This window comes from Hippopotamus amphibius, chromosome 9 (assembly GCF_030028045.1).
Source record: "Hippopotamus amphibius kiboko isolate mHipAmp2 chromosome 9, mHipAmp2.hap2, whole genome shotgun sequence".
Taxonomy (NCBI): domain Eukaryota; kingdom Metazoa; phylum Chordata; class Mammalia; order Artiodactyla; family Hippopotamidae; genus Hippopotamus; species Hippopotamus amphibius.
In genome coordinates, this window is record NC_080194.1 from 123,641,109 (window position 1) to 123,657,998 (window position 16,890).

Sequence of the window (16,890 nt, forward strand, 5' to 3'; positions counted from 1 at the left end):
GGCATTGATCAGAATTTGGGGTCCCGCAAGAACAGGAATTGCCTTATTCCTTAATGAAACGCCAGCCTCAGGCAGGATGACTAAAGTGAAAATATAAATGAATTCTGTTTCTTAAGGTGACTCAGCCGTGGTCTAAAACGTGTGGCAACAATTAAAAAAAAAAAAAAGATTACTTGTCTTTCCAGACATCAAAATTACGGAAAAAAACCCCTTCTTTAATCAAAGAAGTATAGTTTGAACTACGAGTAAATAATTAGAATAATAAATGCCAAAATTGATCTGAATATATGTCGACTTGTAGGAAAGGGTAGCATTTAAGCTTGGTGCTGGCAAAAGTTGTCCCTTCTGGGGAAAAGTAACGTTCCTGTCTTTACGTACAAAAAAAATGTAATTTAATAACCAGTGAGATAACACTTAAGAGAATGTTAAGTTTAATACTGAGGCAAAATAGGAAACTGAGATGCCTTTAAGTAAAAGATAAACTTCTGTGACTATATTAAAAAAAAACTTTAAAAACAATATTAATAAAGTCAAATAAAACAATAGACTGGAACATAACTAAAAGATAAGCCAGGTAAAGAATAAGACGTTCCCAGCATAGGAAGTGCTCCTGCTCACTGACCAAAGACTAAGGCAATGAAGTCATTCCACAGTGGAGGAAAACGAAATGATCATTAACATTTGAAAAGATGCTTAGTGGGAATTCCCTGGCAGTCCAGTTGTTTGATCCCTGATCAGGGAACTAGGATCCCGCATACTATGCTGCATGGCCAAAAAAAAAAGAGAGAGAGAAAGAAAAGATGTTTAGCCACTTTGGAAACAGTTTGGCAGTCTTTCAAAATATTAACATAGAATTACTATAGGATCCAGCAATTCCATTCCTAGGTATAGACCCAAGAGATGAAAACTTGTACATGAATAGCAGCATTATTCATAATGGCTGAAAAGTGGAAACAACCCACATATCTGTCAAACAGATTAACAAAATGTAGTATATCCACATGGTTATTTTTTAGCAATAAGAAAGGAACAAACCAGTAATACATGCTGCAACATGGATGAACTTTGATACACTGTGCTAAGCAAAGAAGCCAGTCACACAAGACCACATACTGTATGATTCTTATGTGAAATATCCAGAACAGGCAGATCTGTAGAGATAAAAAGTAGGTTAGTGGTAGCTGGGGACAGAGGGGAATGGCAAGTGAATGTTAATGGGTGCAGGGCTTGTTTTGAGGGGGTGGTGAGAATGTTCTGGAATTAGTGGTGATGTTTGTACACGTGGATATACTAAAAACCACTTAGTTGTATATTTAAAAGTGTGAATTTTATGGTATGTGAATTATACCTCAATTTAAAAAGACCACCAGACAGGGAAAATTACGTCCTACAAATACAAATATTTACTATGTAAAATATTTATGAAGAAGTACTACAGACAACTAAGTTCAACATCTAGACTCCACATAGCAGATACCATTTTTATAGGCTTGATGGAAGCAATTTTCACATTTTGAGGTATAGGGAAGTCATTCTGGCTTATACATGATTTGGCTTGAACTTTATGCTAACTAGAACAGCCTGTCTTATGGCATGTCAAACATACATTGTATATCTGCTTTAAACATTTGGAAAAAAAAAAAAAAGAATACAGTTACCAGATTGTTTAGAATGTCCTCTTTGAAGATAGCGATAAATGCCCCCCCCCTTCCCTGCCTCCATGACACCAATGCTAGTACTCCTTTGAAGATCAGGTTCTCTTCCAAGGTTATGCTAACTAGCTGTGTGCATGCTAATCTATCTCTTTTGAAACCTTGAAGAAAAGTACCCCTGTCATGTTTCATGTTTGTTCTTTGTTCTGGCAAGATATAAAACTGTTGTTCAGGCATCCAAAATAGTCAGGTGGTGATTGAGATGTAGTTTCAGACATGTGCCTGCATCATTGAGAATGGGAATTTTCTGAACTGTATCAAACTCAAGGATACCAGAAGCCATTCTCAAAACAGTATCTGCTAGTAGCTGCTAACTTCAACCTAATGGTCCAAAGTTTCCCTTTAAAACTTTGCAACCATTTCGGACCCAAACCAGTCCTTACTTAACAAGCACTCTTACTTCTTGCCAGCTTCAATTATAATTCTTGGCAAACAACTTATGTAGCTTTCTGGTTTTTGCCTATATGAGCCTCCCCCATTTTGTAGGCTGATGGAACACAATTCAAGTGCTTCTTAAATCTGTGTCTCCCAGGCTGTAGTCCTCACTTTGGCTCAAATAAAACTCTCTTCTATTACTATTATAGATTGTTTAGCAAATATATGTGTTGACAGAATGAAGCAAAAAAGTAGAAGTTCACATGGAAAAATTCATAGCTTCATTAGCAGGTCATGAAATAAATTAAAACACAGGTAAAACCTCATCACATCTTTATTATATCAGCAAAAATTTTTAAATGACGAACATTGCTCGGGCATGAAACATTCTTTCCAAAAGATTGTATGGCCAACTACTGCAAGTGTTATCAAATAGCTCACATTCTGGAACAATTTTAGGAATAACAGGAGAAAAAATATGTGTGTGGGCAGGTGGCAAAAAGAATACACCAAAAAATATATATGTATAAATATATATATACACCAAGCTGTTCATGGAAAGATAGCAAGGGATAATTGGCAGCAACAAATGGCCAACCATAGGGAACAGCTGAAAAATAGGGCACGTGAGCTCTGCCAGCATGTGGATTATGCATATAGAATGAAACTCCATGAAGAAAGCAAAGCACGTGCTCTGTGCTCTGATCACAACCATGGAGAACCTAGGCTCCAATCTAGGCTCTAGAGTGAAGATAGGAAAAGAAGTTGGGGTAGGAGGAGTTTGGGGTTCAGTCTTCATTTGATCCTTCTTTGCTTCATTGAATCCTCCTTTGATTCTCCTTTCAGTGAGACCATCAATTTTTTTTTTAATGTTTACCTTTATTTATTTATTGGCTGCATTGGGTCTTTGTTGCTGCACACGGGCTTTCTCTAGTTGCAGAGAGCTGGGGCTACTCTTCATTGCAGTGTGCAGGCTCCTCGCGGTGGCTTCACTCTTGTTGCAGAGCACGGGCTCTAGGCACCTGGGCTTCAGTTATTGTGGCACATGGGCGCTAGAGCGCAGACTCAATCGTTGTGGTGCACGGGCTTAGCTGGTCCGCGGCAGGTGGGATCTTCCTGGACCAGGGATTGAACCCGTGTGCCCTGCATTGGCAGGCAGATTCTTAACCACTGCGCCACCTAGGAAGTCCCCCTGTTTGTTTGGTTTGGTTTGGTTTGCTTTGGTTTTTTTTGGCTGTGCCATGTGGCATGTGGGATCTTAGTTCCCCAACAAGGGACTGAACTCATTGGAAGCATGGAGCCCTAACCACTGGACAACCAGGGAAGTCCCAGTCCTCTTTTCTTACATCCCTCTCTTTATGTCTCTTTATTCTTTTTTTTTTGTGGTAATTTTTAAAAATTGAAGTATAGTTGATTTACACTGTGCTAATTTCCACTGCACAGCAATGTGACTCAGTTATGCACATATATATACTTTTTTTTAAAATATTCTTTTTCACTTTTTAATATTCTTTTTTTTTAAAGGTCTCCTGTAGGCAAATGGGATCTTATAGTAATCAACTGAGTGACAACTGCAATCAATTGCAGTTATGACTACATTTTCTAATGGATTTATTTAGGAGGCCCAGCCAATAATTCTAAGAACCACAGTTCATTAATCCAGGTACAAAAATATTTTCTAATAACCTAGTCTTCTAGTGTTTTCCTTAGGCTTCCTAAGTCCCCAAGACAGGGGAGGATAGAATGAGCGAACACATCCCTGCCATGGGGTCCTGAGGGTGGGCTCAGTGTCAGGAACATTGTGGGGTGCTCATTCATACAAGGATTTATTAAGCAACAGCTATGTACTTCCTTCTCTGAAATTCATGGCATGTCATCAATATGTGTGTTCTTTTTACCAATATCTGTGTACCCAGCTTACTTCTGCTTCTGTTCCATAGGCTCCTTGGGCACAGGGACTGTTCTCTCATTGATTATATTCCCCACAGCAGCTGGAACCCAGTAGGTGTTCAATGACTGTTGAGTATATGGATTCAAGATACAAGGCCAGGAGCCTGAAGAGAGATGCAGAGTGTTGGGTATTCACTGAGGCCCCTGGCCACTTGCTGGACGGATGGTCAGAGGATCCACGTTCTTCTCTCCATCGTGTGTCCTGGGGCCGAAGGTAGGTTGAAGGGGCCCAGAGGGAAAGAAGCCAGTGGATCTGGAGATGTGGGATTTGGCTGTCACATTGTAAAAGGAAATGTCCCCAGTCTTGTAGTTCAGGAAGATGCCTGCATGGGGGCCTCCCTCATCTGGGTCTAGGGAAAGCCGGACGCCTGGCACTCACTCTACTTCCTCATCATTTCTATCCAATAACCATTCTCCGGTGACAGAGTCATATTCTCCTTGCTGCTGCTGCCTTGCAGACACCCAGGACCCACCCCGTCTTGTCTGCCACCTTCATGTCTCAGTAATGGCGGCTAGAGAGCAAACTTGGAGAGCCCAGGACAATGATTCAGCTATAGAGTCCTTCTGGACTAGCAGGCAGACGGTCCTACTTTTTTTCCAAGTCTCACAGTCTTCAAGTCATCAGAGAAGATGAAAGATGAGGTTGGGGTGGGCAGTTTCTGCTTCCAGAATCTCATTAACTGCAGAGAGAATTAAAATTCCTAGCTTGAAGTCCATGGGCAACATTCCCACAAGGTTCTCCCCACAGCCAGGAAACGTGGACAGGGTTGTTCTTCTGGAGCACACTGGGGGACAGCACAGGGACCTAGCAGGCCAAGGCTACTTGCCTCAGGGTGCCTGACCACCAATCAGTTCTGGAACTACAGAGAAAAAGCAGATGGGAAAATCCTGAGCATTCCCATTCAGGGGGGCTAAATCTACCCTTGTCCTCACAACAAGGAAAGACAAGACTCTTCTCCCCCCGCCCCCCCCCGACTCAGAACCCTGCTTCCTCTACCTGAATGTAACCCCATTCCTTCCTGGCACCCAGGCCTGCCATGGCTACTCTAGTCTGGTGAGTTGACTGCCAATGACTGGCATAGAGCCTGTGAGGACTTGTCATGATTTTTCTCCCACCTTTGTTACAGGTGTTTTTCTCTTGTCTAAGGAATGCCCAGAAATCCACAGCACAAGGGAAAATTGCAGTAATCCCTGGCCAGCACATACTGCCACCACCAGACTCACCATTGAACGTTTCCATTTCTGAACGCAGGGTTTCTAAAAGAAGAAAGGGAGTTTGAGTTAGGTTTCCTGGGAAGGGACAGGCCTTGGAGGGGCTGAAGAAAGAGTCAGAAATGCCGTGGGAGATGGAGAAGGGACACAAGGGAGCTCTGGGCTACATGGCTTTCAGGGAGGAGGTGAGCGGCTACCCCCCATCTTCCCACAAGTCCACCTACCCAAGAACAGCTTCATGCGCTTCTCCACAAACTCTGATTTCTGGTAGAGCAGGTGGATCTTTTCTTTTACCTCTGGAGGAGTGGCCCACAGCTCAGAGACAGTCACCATCTTGGCCCTAGAGACAAAAGACCATTGGTCAAAGAGACCTGGAGCATGGGGGTGGCCCAAGGTCCCGTGAGCTGGAAGGGAGGTGCAGCCTCCACAGGGCACAACCCAGCCTTGGCTTCGTAAGGCAGGTCCTCCCTGAGCTTCAAGTTCTAAACACTGGTCCTCAACTCTGGCCATGGATTGGAATCACCTGGGGGAGTTTTGAAAACCACTGATATCAGAATCATGAGTTTTGATAATGGCCATAAAATGGTGCTGATGTTGAAATGCTCAGCCTAGAATTACCTATGTCAAGTTAATTATACTTCCCTGAATCTTGTTATTGAAATTAAGATATTGTGAGAAAAATAAACACAATGAGATACCACTTCACAGCTATTAGGATGGCTACTATTAAAAAAATCAAAAATAATAAGTGTTAGCAAGGATGTAGGGAAATTGGAACCCTTGTGCATTGCTGGTAGGAGTGTAAAATAGTGCAGACACCATGGGAGATGGTACTGTAGTTCCTCAAAAACCTAAACAGAATTATTGTATGATACAGCAGTTCCATTTCTGGGGATATACCCAAAAGAATTGAAAGCAGGACTCAAACACATATAGGTACACCAGTATTCACAGCATCATTCACAGTAGCCAAAAGGTGGAAGCAACCCAGGTATCCACTGATGGATGAGTAGATAAACAAAATATGTATGCAGATGGTGGAATATTATTCAGCCTTAAAAAGGAATGGGATTCTGGCACATTCTATAACATGAATGAACCTTGAAGACATTATGCTAAGTGAGATAAGTCAGGCACAAAAACCCAAATATTGTATGATTCCACTTACATGATGTAGTTAGAGAAGTCAAATTCATAAAGACACAGAGTAGAAAGGTGGTTGCCAGGGGTTGGGGGAGGGAAGAATGGGGAGTTGTTTAATGGTGTGGAGTTACCATTTGGGAAGATGAGAAAATTCTGGGGAAGGATCATGGTGATGGTTGCACAGCAATGCAAATGTACTTAAAGCCACTGAACTGTACATTTTTAAATGGTTAAAATAGTAAATTTTATGTATATTTTACCACCAAAAAAATAATTTTAAAAAATTGATGCCTGGGTCGTACTCCTGAAGATTCAGGTTTAATTTGTCTGCTGGGGCCTGGATGTCAGGATTTTGTAAAGCTCCCCGAGGTGATTGTAAGGTCCAACCCCTTCCCCTCCCCTCTCCTCCCTTGTGTGCTAGGCTTAGCAGAGCTACTCCTGGAAAGTGCTTCCCTCCTTGTGGCCACAAGCACTCCTGCAGGACCAGTTTTCATAAGGTGACTTGCGTAGGACACAGTCTGTTGGGGAGGGGGGTTCTTAGGAAGCCACCACCACACAGCAGGCTGTATTCCTTTGGTCCATTCTTCGACCCCATGCTCCCCATCCTGATGGTGCTCCCATTCTCCCTACACAAATCCAGAAAGGCCTTCGCCTTCAGAAGCTGCAGGAAATAGGAGGAGCCACAGGCCCTGGGTTGAGAGCATCTCCCTGCCTTGCCTCCCCAAATGCTTCCTGGAGGACACCCAAGGGATCATCAGGGGACCTCTTGGTACCTGTGCAGGGTGACTCCAATGTCCTAGAAGAGAAAAGAGGGAAGTTCTCTTTTACCAGTCTCGCAGAGGCATTGCTGATTCCTGCCTCTCCTCCTGGGCTCCTAGCCCCAGAGTGTCAGCAAAAAATGGGGCACCTCTCCCCAGTTTAATTCTAATCTGAGGTGGCAACCCAGCTGGGGCCTGTGCATAACTGTACCCAAACTGCTTATCTCTTCTGGGAGATGCCAGGGGATCCCCTAGATACTGAGCCACCCTGGGCTCCCAAGAGTTCATTGAATGGGGCCTGGGCACAAGAGGCATTGTGGGTCACCAAGGCCAAGTCCCACCCTGCAGCCCTAAGGGCCTCACCCACTGGCTTGGGCAGAGCTGATGGCAGTGCCAGGAGCCCATGTCACCCTTCTGAGCACAGCAGATGGGGGAAGCCCAGGCCCAGCTGTACTCACCTTCATAAGCTCCCATTCCGGCTGGCACTGCTTGGCCTCCAGCTCCCCAATCAGCTTATCAAGAAGAGCGATGTCCTTTGTCATTTGGGTGCCATATGTCTCCCTAACCTGGCCGATGGTCTGGCCCAGTCCCTCCAGACAGGCCGCAAAGAGCTGCTCTTGCTGCTCTAAAAACTGGCACAACTGCTCCAACTGGTTCTGGATTCTCTGCTTCTGGGTTTCAGCTTGTTTCTGGGGGAACAGAAGATGGGGAGGTGTAGGAGCCATTGGGGTGAGGTGGACAAGTGTGTCTGGAAGTCCCCCTCCTGGAGGGGTAAGAGGCAGGCTTCCTCAGCCTCTTGGAGGCCTGAATTCCAGAGCAGGAGGCAAAATGGGCTGGAACCTTCCAGAACAGGTTGGCTTTTGGAAAATGCCCTAAAACATGGTATTATGGGTTGAATTGTGTCCCCTCCAAAATTTATATGTTAAAGTCTGAACCCCAGTACCTGAGAATATGATCTTGGAAATAGGGTCGTTTCCGATGCAATTAGTTAAGATGAAGTCGTGTTGGAGTGGTGTGGGTCACAGGAATGGGGAAATTTGGACACAGATACACACATTGAGAATGTCATATAAAGAAACGGGAATGGAGACACCTACAAGCTGAGGAGACAGGCCTTGGAGAAGCCTTTCTTCATGGCCCTCGGAAGGAACCAGCTCTGCCAACGCCTCGCCTCTAGAACTGTGGAAAGACACATTTCTGTGTTTTAAGCCACCCAGTTTATGGTACTTTGTTAGGGCAGCCCCAGAACACTAAGATACCTGGTGTCATCTTCCTTCCTTGGGAGCCAGTGTGAGGATGGCATATGTCTGGGGTCATAAATGGACAAGGTCAGGACCACAAAGTCTGCACGAGGGAGAGTTCTCTCCACTCTCCCACAGAGTCTCAGTATGACCCTGAATGGGAGCAGTCAGTCCATCTATTTGAATGCAAGTGAACTTGACTTGCAATACTCTTGCACACTGCCACCCTGTTTCTCATCATCACTAAAAAGCTTCTGTGGACATGTGAAGTGGCTCTAGGGCAAACTTTCCTTCCTCAGAGGAGGGAGAGGGCCCTTCAGATCTACTGAGACTGGAAAGAAGAAATCTCATTTTTGGCTCAGCAGGACAGGACTAAGTCTTTAGTTCTTTTGAACCAAAAAAGTTTCTTCACCTTTTGTCGTTTTTAATATGGGCACATTCATTTATTAGCTAAACTGATAAACACAACAAAAAATGCTAGTGGACAACTCTGGTGTAAATTCCAGAGAGTGCAGAGCCTCACAGGATGCTTTGTGGATGTTTGCCCAGCTCCTATGCCGTCGATCCCCGTGGTTCCCTAGTCAACACACGAGAGTAGTTCTGATGTTGCTTGGTGTTTTCTTGTAATTAAGGAGTAAGACTACCAACTTTGTGCATGTGGAACCGCACTCCTTCCTCTGTGATGTCAGCGGCCCCTGCTGAATCACACCCTAGGTTTTGGTTGCAGAAGAGTGTTCTCTCCATCTTGACAATGTGTCAGCACTGCAGACATGCACTTGTGCATCTGGTCTGCACGAGTCAAACTTTGCCCATCACCTTCTAACTCTAGACCATCAACGAAATAATCAACCAAGGCTGGGTTGTGGCATTTGCCATTTCTGTGGTGTAGATATTCCCACAGCCAGTTTCAGGTTTCCAATGTGATGTTCCTAAACATGGAGACTGGAACACCTTTTGTTGTTGTTGATGGTGGTAACGTGGACTTTTTTCTAAGAGGACAGGTCAGTTGCCTTGTTCAATGGCCTATATTCTAAAATTCTCTAATAAGTTTGGTCATGATTAAATTATGGATAAACATGTGGGGCGAGAATACCATAGACCTAATGCCATGCTCTTTCTAGCACATTGCATTGGGAGGCAAAGACTGTCCAGTTTGCCATCACCATTATAGTGATACTAGGATTGTTGCTTGGTTAAGGAGGGGTCTACCAGATATCGCTACTGTAAGTGTATATTATTTCCTTTATAATTACTAAGTAATTTGGGAAGTGGTACTTTGAGAGTGTGTAATTATCCTGTTCTCTAATGATTTTCTCTAAAAATTTTAGCATCTATTGCTGCTCCTTGTCGGTGTCTATTGTGTAGTGGAAATTTTCTAATTCAGTTGTTCTTCTGTACTTGTCTTAGCTGGCTTTCTGCTGTAAAGAAGAGCTTTCCCTACTCCTTCCCTGTGATTAAAAAAAAATTTTTTTTATTGTTGAAAAGAGGAGGAGAAGGAGAAGGCCTGAAAACAGCATCTCCTTTCCGCAGGTGCCCATGTCATTGTATCTTAAGGGAAGGCTGGACCCTCTTGTCTCCCTGGGTTTCCCTGAGCAGCCCAGGCTCCTGCCTCACCCCGCTTTGGGGGCCATCTCTGACCTCTGCTCCATCCACAAGTTCCAAGCCACATGGGATTAGAGGAAAGGGTTTTCAAACTCTTAAATTCAGGAGTTTTTCCAAAAGTCAGATACCTGGACCAATGCTACCCTCCTCCCATTCTGCCCTGTTATCTTTTCCGGTTTCACACTGAGGTATGGTGAGTCCCAACAGAAGTTTGGAACTCAGGGAGGGAGACAGGATCCAACCAACAGAAATGCATCAGACAAATCAAGCTCTGTGGGGTCGGCTCCTTCACATGCAGGGAAAACAGAAGCAACTTAATGCATGTGAGAGTCTGGACAACAGGTTAACAGGAAGACCACTAAGTTGTACTTATTGAGATCTGTGGCATTGCAGAACCACAGTTTTAAAGAAAATGTCTACTTTAAGCATTTGAATTTTAAAAATCAGTATGGTTTTTGTAAAAACATACAGTAGACCACAACAACAATTATAAAAACAACACAGAGGAGTATTTAAAAGTGAAAAGTCTCTCCTGTCCTTTCCTCAATCCCATTCCTCAGCTATAGCCACTAGCATTCGTTTCTCTAAAACACTTTGTGCTGAATTTAAGAAAGCATGACGGGCCTGGAAGATGCCCCTCCTTGCTGGAGGTGGTCTCCCTCCTCAGGAACAAGCCCATCCTTGGACACCTGTTATTCCCTGCCCCCCAAGAGCAGGTAACTCTGTGATTAGCTCTGCTTCCCTGTGAACCAGTACAGGACCTCAGGGACCCCTGCTCACTCCCAGCTCCGTCCCTACTTCTGCAGGGGTGAACCCAGGCAGTGACTGGCCACAGACCAACCCTAGTCTTACCAGGGAGTTCAGTGTCTTCTTATCCCCCTGAGATCTCTGCTCCTCTCTAGATTTTCTCAACTCCTTCAGATCCTCCAGCTGCTTCTGAATTTGTTCCTGGAAAGAAAGAATACTTGTTGAAGCTTAAATTTGGCTCCTGCCATCTTGGTGCCAACTCCAGATGGGAAAATTTCCTTCAGGGGGAATAAAGCCAAGGCTGCTGCAGCCAAGAGCATGGAGAGAGGTACCTAGGAAAGAGGAAGACCGAATCTATCACACCAAAGGGAGCAGAGCCAAGAGGCAGTGAGAAAGATTTTTGATGACCTTTTGTGAGCACCTGGATTCAGCCATACCTGGAAGTAGATTTCTGTTGACCTCCAAGCTACATGAACCAATAGCTACCTGAATCCCTCTTTGCTGGCTTGGTTTGTATTGTGTTTGCCATTTACAGCCCAAGGGTGCTGGCTAATGCACCAACTCCCAGTGTTTTGGGGGAAATGAAGCAAGCCCTGGTGTGTTCAGGTGCCCAGCAGAGAAGGGCCCCAATGCAGGAAGCCCTACCTTGTATTCCAGGGCGGCCTCCTCAATGGGGCGTACCCGGTGGCCTCGGTGCTCCTGACTCAGTCTGCAGATGAGACAGATGGGTTCCCCGTGGTCCTCGCAGAAGAGCAGCTGGACCTGCTTCATGTGACGCTCACACTGTGGCAGGGAGTTGGGACTCAGGCTGGCCATCTGCAGGCCCTCCTGCCATTCACAGCTTCCATGGTTCTTCCCCAGGAGCAAGTCCTGGCACCGGGGGCAGCTGGATGAGCGGCTGCATGAGGCCTCAGGATCCCTAGAAGCAACGGAGCAGCTGCAGGAAACATGCACACAGCTGCCACCAACCGGGTCTCCTTCTTGGGCACGGTAGAGGGGACACACAGCCTTGTCTTTCAGCCTCCCTGGGGACGTAGCAGTGGAAAAATCTCCTGAATGACAAACGAAAATGTTAGCAAGGAATGCTGCAATCACAGCTTAGCGAGATTCTGTGCCTGGGACACGTACGTTCTCAGGCCTCTCCATAGCTTGTCCTCCCCTTGACTTCCCTCCAGTGAGGCAGCAAAGGAGCCAATGGGACTGAGGGCTAAGGGCTAGATCTCATGTCAGTCCTGAGACTTGGAATTCTTGGGCATTTATCCTAAAAAAAAGGCCTTTTGCTATAAATTCTATGCCTTCCTCCTCCACATACACTGATATAGGTGATAATAAAGACAGTAGACTGGTATATGCTTTGCCACTTAGCACCACCCAGACCACTCATAACTTGAGTAGAGCTCCCAGGGGACGGTGACTCACTCATGGCTGGACCCCAGCCCCTAGCAGAATCCCTGGCATGTGGTGAGCATTTGGGAAGTGCGTGTTGAATGAAGGAATGAATGGGCCACTGCTCACACCCAGATTCAGGAAGCATGAAATGAAAGTTAAGAAGGGGACTTTACAAGGCTGAAGTGTATAGCCCACCGTGATGACCTACAGCCATGGCTAGCTCTGCCCCAAGACCGTGGCACAGCTTCATAAAGCAGAAATGACGGGAGATACAAGAGGAGCTAGAAACGCCCTCAATCCATGAGTCCCCTCCCACCTCCTCTCGCAGGGTCCCAGGGATTCAAGTGAGACTGTGAGCTTCCCAGTGACCGTTCCCCTTCCTTCCCTCGTGATAGCATTTATTGCTGTCCATATGGCTGCTCCCACCACCAAAAAACAAAACAAAACAAAAAACTACACTTCTCAGTCTCCCTCGAAGTTAGGTGTGGTCATGTGGCCCCAGACACCCTTCACCTCTTTGCACTTCATTGCCTTTCAAAGATATTTCACTTTTTACAAAATGAAGGTCTTTGGCAACCCTGTGTTGTCAGATGATGGTGAACATCTTTTAGCAACAGAGTATTTTTTTTTGCAATAAAGTATTTTTAAATTAAGGTATGTACATTGGTTTTTTTTTTTTTTTTAGACATAATGCTATTGCACATTTAATATAGACAACAGTATATTGTAAACATATGTACCGGGAAACCAAAAAGTTCAAGTTACTTGCTTTATTGCAATATTCTCTTTATTGCAGTGGTCTGGCACCAAACCTGCGACATGATTGTACATCCTGGCCAAGAGGCAGTAAATGGAAGCATCACGAGCAGCATCTAAAAACTTCCAAAAACCTTCCCTAAGTGATACTATTCTCCCTTGTCCCTCCATCCTGCTGCCTGGAATGAGGATGCCACCATCTGAGACCATGACCTTGAGAGCAAACTCTGTGGAGCAGAAAAGCAGCAGGAGCTTGGGTTCCTAGCCACAGGGGACCACATTTGTCCTGGACCACCTGTGTGTCATTTATGTGAAAGAGGAAAAAATGTCTATTGTTTCAGTTATGCTCTTTTGGCATTTCTGTCATTGGCAACCCACCATCAACCTAATTTCTGCCTCTAGTAAAAGAGACCTAGGATTTTAGCCAACAGCTCCCTCTGCCCAGAGAGAGGCGAATGGCAGAATCTCAGCCCCATGACATACTGCCATGGGGTATTGTGAGAAGGTGATGTTTTTACCCAGTCTTTCGCAGATGCTCAGCCTCAGGTCCGTGAAGCCCTTGGGAATTCTAAAGAAGGACTCCAGAGTGTCTAAGAACTAACTGAAATGTATGCAACATTTTATGAAGATGTGCAGATACGCATTTTTTTTTCAGGATTCAGAGCCTACATCAGATTCTCCGAGGGTTGAGGACCTCAAGTGGGGCCCAGGGATCCAGTGAAATGAATACAGTGGGGACAAAAGCAGGTTTTTAGGGGAAAACCTGCAAAGGTCATTGTTCCTAAGGATGCCAGGTCTTCTGGATTCTGAGGTCCTTTCTTACCTGAAAATGGAGGGCCTTCTGGATTTGAAGGCTCATGGAGCACACCGTCTACTGCCTCCTCCAAGGTCTCAGAAGTCTTTGGAGCCTCAATTCCACTCTTCTCTGCAGGTACTGTCGATTCCAGATGCTCCCAGATCTTCTTCTTTCCAGCCAATGATACATTGGAAATTGTATTCTTGAGTGCTCCCCCCTCCAGAGTCACGGCATGTTCTGGATTCCTGGAGCCTTTCTCTGGAGCCACAGTAGCCCCTGTGTTCAGTGCGGCTGCTGAGCCTTGATTCTCAGTTCTCATTTTCTCTTGAAGCAGAAGAATTTCTGGATTGAGGGGTTCTGTCTCCCCTGGAGAAATGGTAAATTCAAGGCTTTTGGGTCGCTTCTTTCTTGAAGGTAAACATGCTTCAGATGTCTTAAATCCTCTCCTTCCCGGGGACCCAGCATATGACCCACTGGAGAGTCCTTGGAGCCTTCCTGCAGAGCTGGCATTCCTGCGTAGCCCGACTCTCGGATCACTCCCCTTCTCCCCCTGTGGCTTGCCAGGGAAGGAGCTTCTCTTGGAGAACAGAGTCGTGTTCCTGGCCCCTGGCTTGCCCTGCACATCCAGGCCCTCAGACCCTTTCTGATCTCTCCGTTTGGTCAGAGGCTTCTTCTGGGGCCCCCTTCCAGCCTCAGGCTGGATGCATGGTGGGCAGCCAGCCCCATCACCACTTTGTCTCTGCTTGTCACCTTCCAGGCCATCTGGTATCTTCAGGCTCTTGGGCTTAATCTCCCCAGAGGAACCAGACATTGCTGAACTGTCTGTATCACTTTCTTGTACCTGAAACTCTGAAAAGACAGTGAGATGAAAAGGCATGAAAATGTCTGGTGCTCAGGCTCCAGGTTTGGGGCACAGGAGAGAAGAGAGAATCCCCTCAGAAATTAGAGAAGTTCAGGACATTCTAGACAACAGTAGTCAATTACCATTAAATAAGAACATACTAATTATCTGCTATCTTATTTCTGAAATAGTGCTTTTCAAACTTTTTAGGCAGGAGAACTTTTTTTCCAATATAAGGTCTTGCATAGAATAATAATAAGTGAAAACCCTAGTTTATTGGTACAAATTTATGTGAGACTTACAGATCTACAAAACTCACTTATTAGCCAATAAAGATTGGCACAAAATTTTGAAATCGGGTCATGAAGGGCAGTTAAAACTTCAGAAACTAATTTATTCGGGTGGTTTTTATTCCCCTTTGATTTCACGAGGCGAAGAAAATCCTAACTCACACAGACAAGTGTAAATGGTAATTTTCTGAAAAAGCATGCCTGGAAATTTCTGGACACTGTTTAATTAAACAGAAATGATGGGAAGGGCTGAATTCCAAGGTCTCCATAAAAAGGAATTTAAGTATAGCATGAACTATCACACTGATGGCCTCCAGTATTTTAAAATTTGGTTAACGACCCATTTTGATATGAATTTGTTAGTTTTGTACGTTGAACAATTAATAAAATTTGAGTCAGGTATTTGCTAAAATTCTAAAGAATCCCTGAAATGTCTTCCTGGGATACAATTTGAAAAACCACCACTTAAATAAAGAAATGAAAATAACCTATAATTAGCACTTTAATTTTCGGTTTGAAAAAGTTCTTATTAAAATTAAAGTTGCTTAAAATACTTTGCTATTGGCTTTCTAGGAAAACATGTTACAAAAACCGGCTCAAGAACTGGTTAGAAACCCTCAAGAAGCAAATAACCAGATTTTAAAATATGAAAAATTAATTTAAGAATTCTACTCATCAAATTACACCAGACTCAGATTATAGTTTAGCTTTATCACTCTTTCAAAGAGCAGAGGATTTTTATATTATGTAAACTCTTCTACCTCATAGAAGTACATGGAAAGCATTCCTAATGTATTCTTAAATTCTAGAAATAGAAAAATTCAAACATCAAAGAATAGTTTTTTTAACTGATCACTGATTAGCCCCCCTGCCAAATCACCAAAAAAAAAAAACAAAACTAAAAGCAGAAGTCGAATAGGCCACATTCTTTGATCACAATGCAATAAAATCAGAAAGTTCCAGCAAAAGGGTAGCAGAAGAAGGATAAGGAAGGAAAAAAGGAAAGAAGAAAGAAGGGAAGAGGGAGAGAGAGAAGGAAGAGAAAGAAAGGACAGAAGGAAAAGAAAAGGAAGGGGAAAGTCCTTTTGAGAATTTTAAAATACCTTTGTGACGTGTTAGAGAAGAACTCAAAACTGAATGAGGTGGATAACAGATTACCCATCAACCCTTTTGACAGGAGTGGTTAGTTTCTTGCTCACTCAAAGATACTCTTCTGTAGGTAAGTGTTAATGATGAATGAAGTGCGGGATTCTCTACCAACAGACATCCAGCTCTTGCCCCTCCTGATCCTGCCTCATAGTCAGAACCTCAGCCTTCTGGTTTTTGGGTTTTGGCTTTTGTGTTTTTAAAGCCATTGGAAGCCTTAGCTTTACTCCAGCTCCAAAGACCAGAGTGGGGGAAGGATTTGTTTGGCTGAAGTCACCGGGGTTTTCGTAGACCTGGGACTCCTGACCCCCAAGTCAGGAGGCACTGGTCCGAACACAAGTTCCCTCTCGCACCTTCCACCCCACTCCGCGAACGGCCAACAGTTGCACTGGGAGAGGAGGCGCGTGGGGCCACTTACCTGGGCCAATCGCCCTGTGGAGCTCCTCTGCCAGGAGGTACTGGTTGATGGCCCTCAGGACCTGCAGGGTCAGCCGCACGGCATCCTCCTCCCCGTAGTGGGTGACCAGCAGATCGGCCAGCTTCACTGGCTGGGCTGTCTGGAGTTGGCCCCGGGGGATCCGGGAGTGCTCCTTCTCCAGGCTGGTGTTCTGCAGCTTGAACTTGAACTTCTCAAAGTCATAGGGCACCAGCTCTTCCAGTGAGTACAGCAGATGGTCACTATGGGTCTTGTCCATGGCGCTGACCAGGAGAGTCTGGATGCAACTGTCTGGCTCCTGAGGGGAGAAATAGCTCTCTGTTCTGGAGCCCAGGGGGAGAGTGAGAAGAGGCAGCTTGTGAAATAACGGAAAAGGCACAGGAAATGCTCTGTGTTTTGGTGGGAACTGAGACTAAGGCTGTGTGTCATTGCTGGCTTGTGTTCTCTTTCTTAGATTCAGAAGCTTTTCCAGCTGGGAGGGCTCAATGCCTTGTCT

At 44.9% G+C, this 16,890-nt stretch overlaps 1 protein-coding gene across 1 annotated transcript; it reads right to left on the reverse strand.

Annotated features, from left to right (window-relative positions):
- Window positions 1–4,186: 4,186 nt before the first annotated feature.
- Window positions 4,187–16,668, reverse strand: MEFV (MEFV innate immunity regulator, pyrin). The gene is made up of 9 exons (XM_057747375.1): window positions 16,377–16,668; window positions 13,709–14,530; window positions 11,386–11,765; window positions 10,846–10,941; window positions 7,609–7,839; window positions 7,166–7,188; window positions 5,474–5,589; window positions 5,262–5,294; window positions 4,187–4,717 (listed from the first exon to the last, which is right to left on the reverse strand). The coding sequence occupies exons 1-9, from the start codon at window positions 16,651–16,653 to the stop codon at window positions 4,659–4,661; spliced, it is 2,037 nt and encodes a 678-aa protein (XP_057603358.1). The 5' UTR covers window positions 16,654–16,668; the 3' UTR covers window positions 4,187–4,658.
- Between the last annotated feature and the right edge of the window lie 222 nt (window positions 16,669–16,890).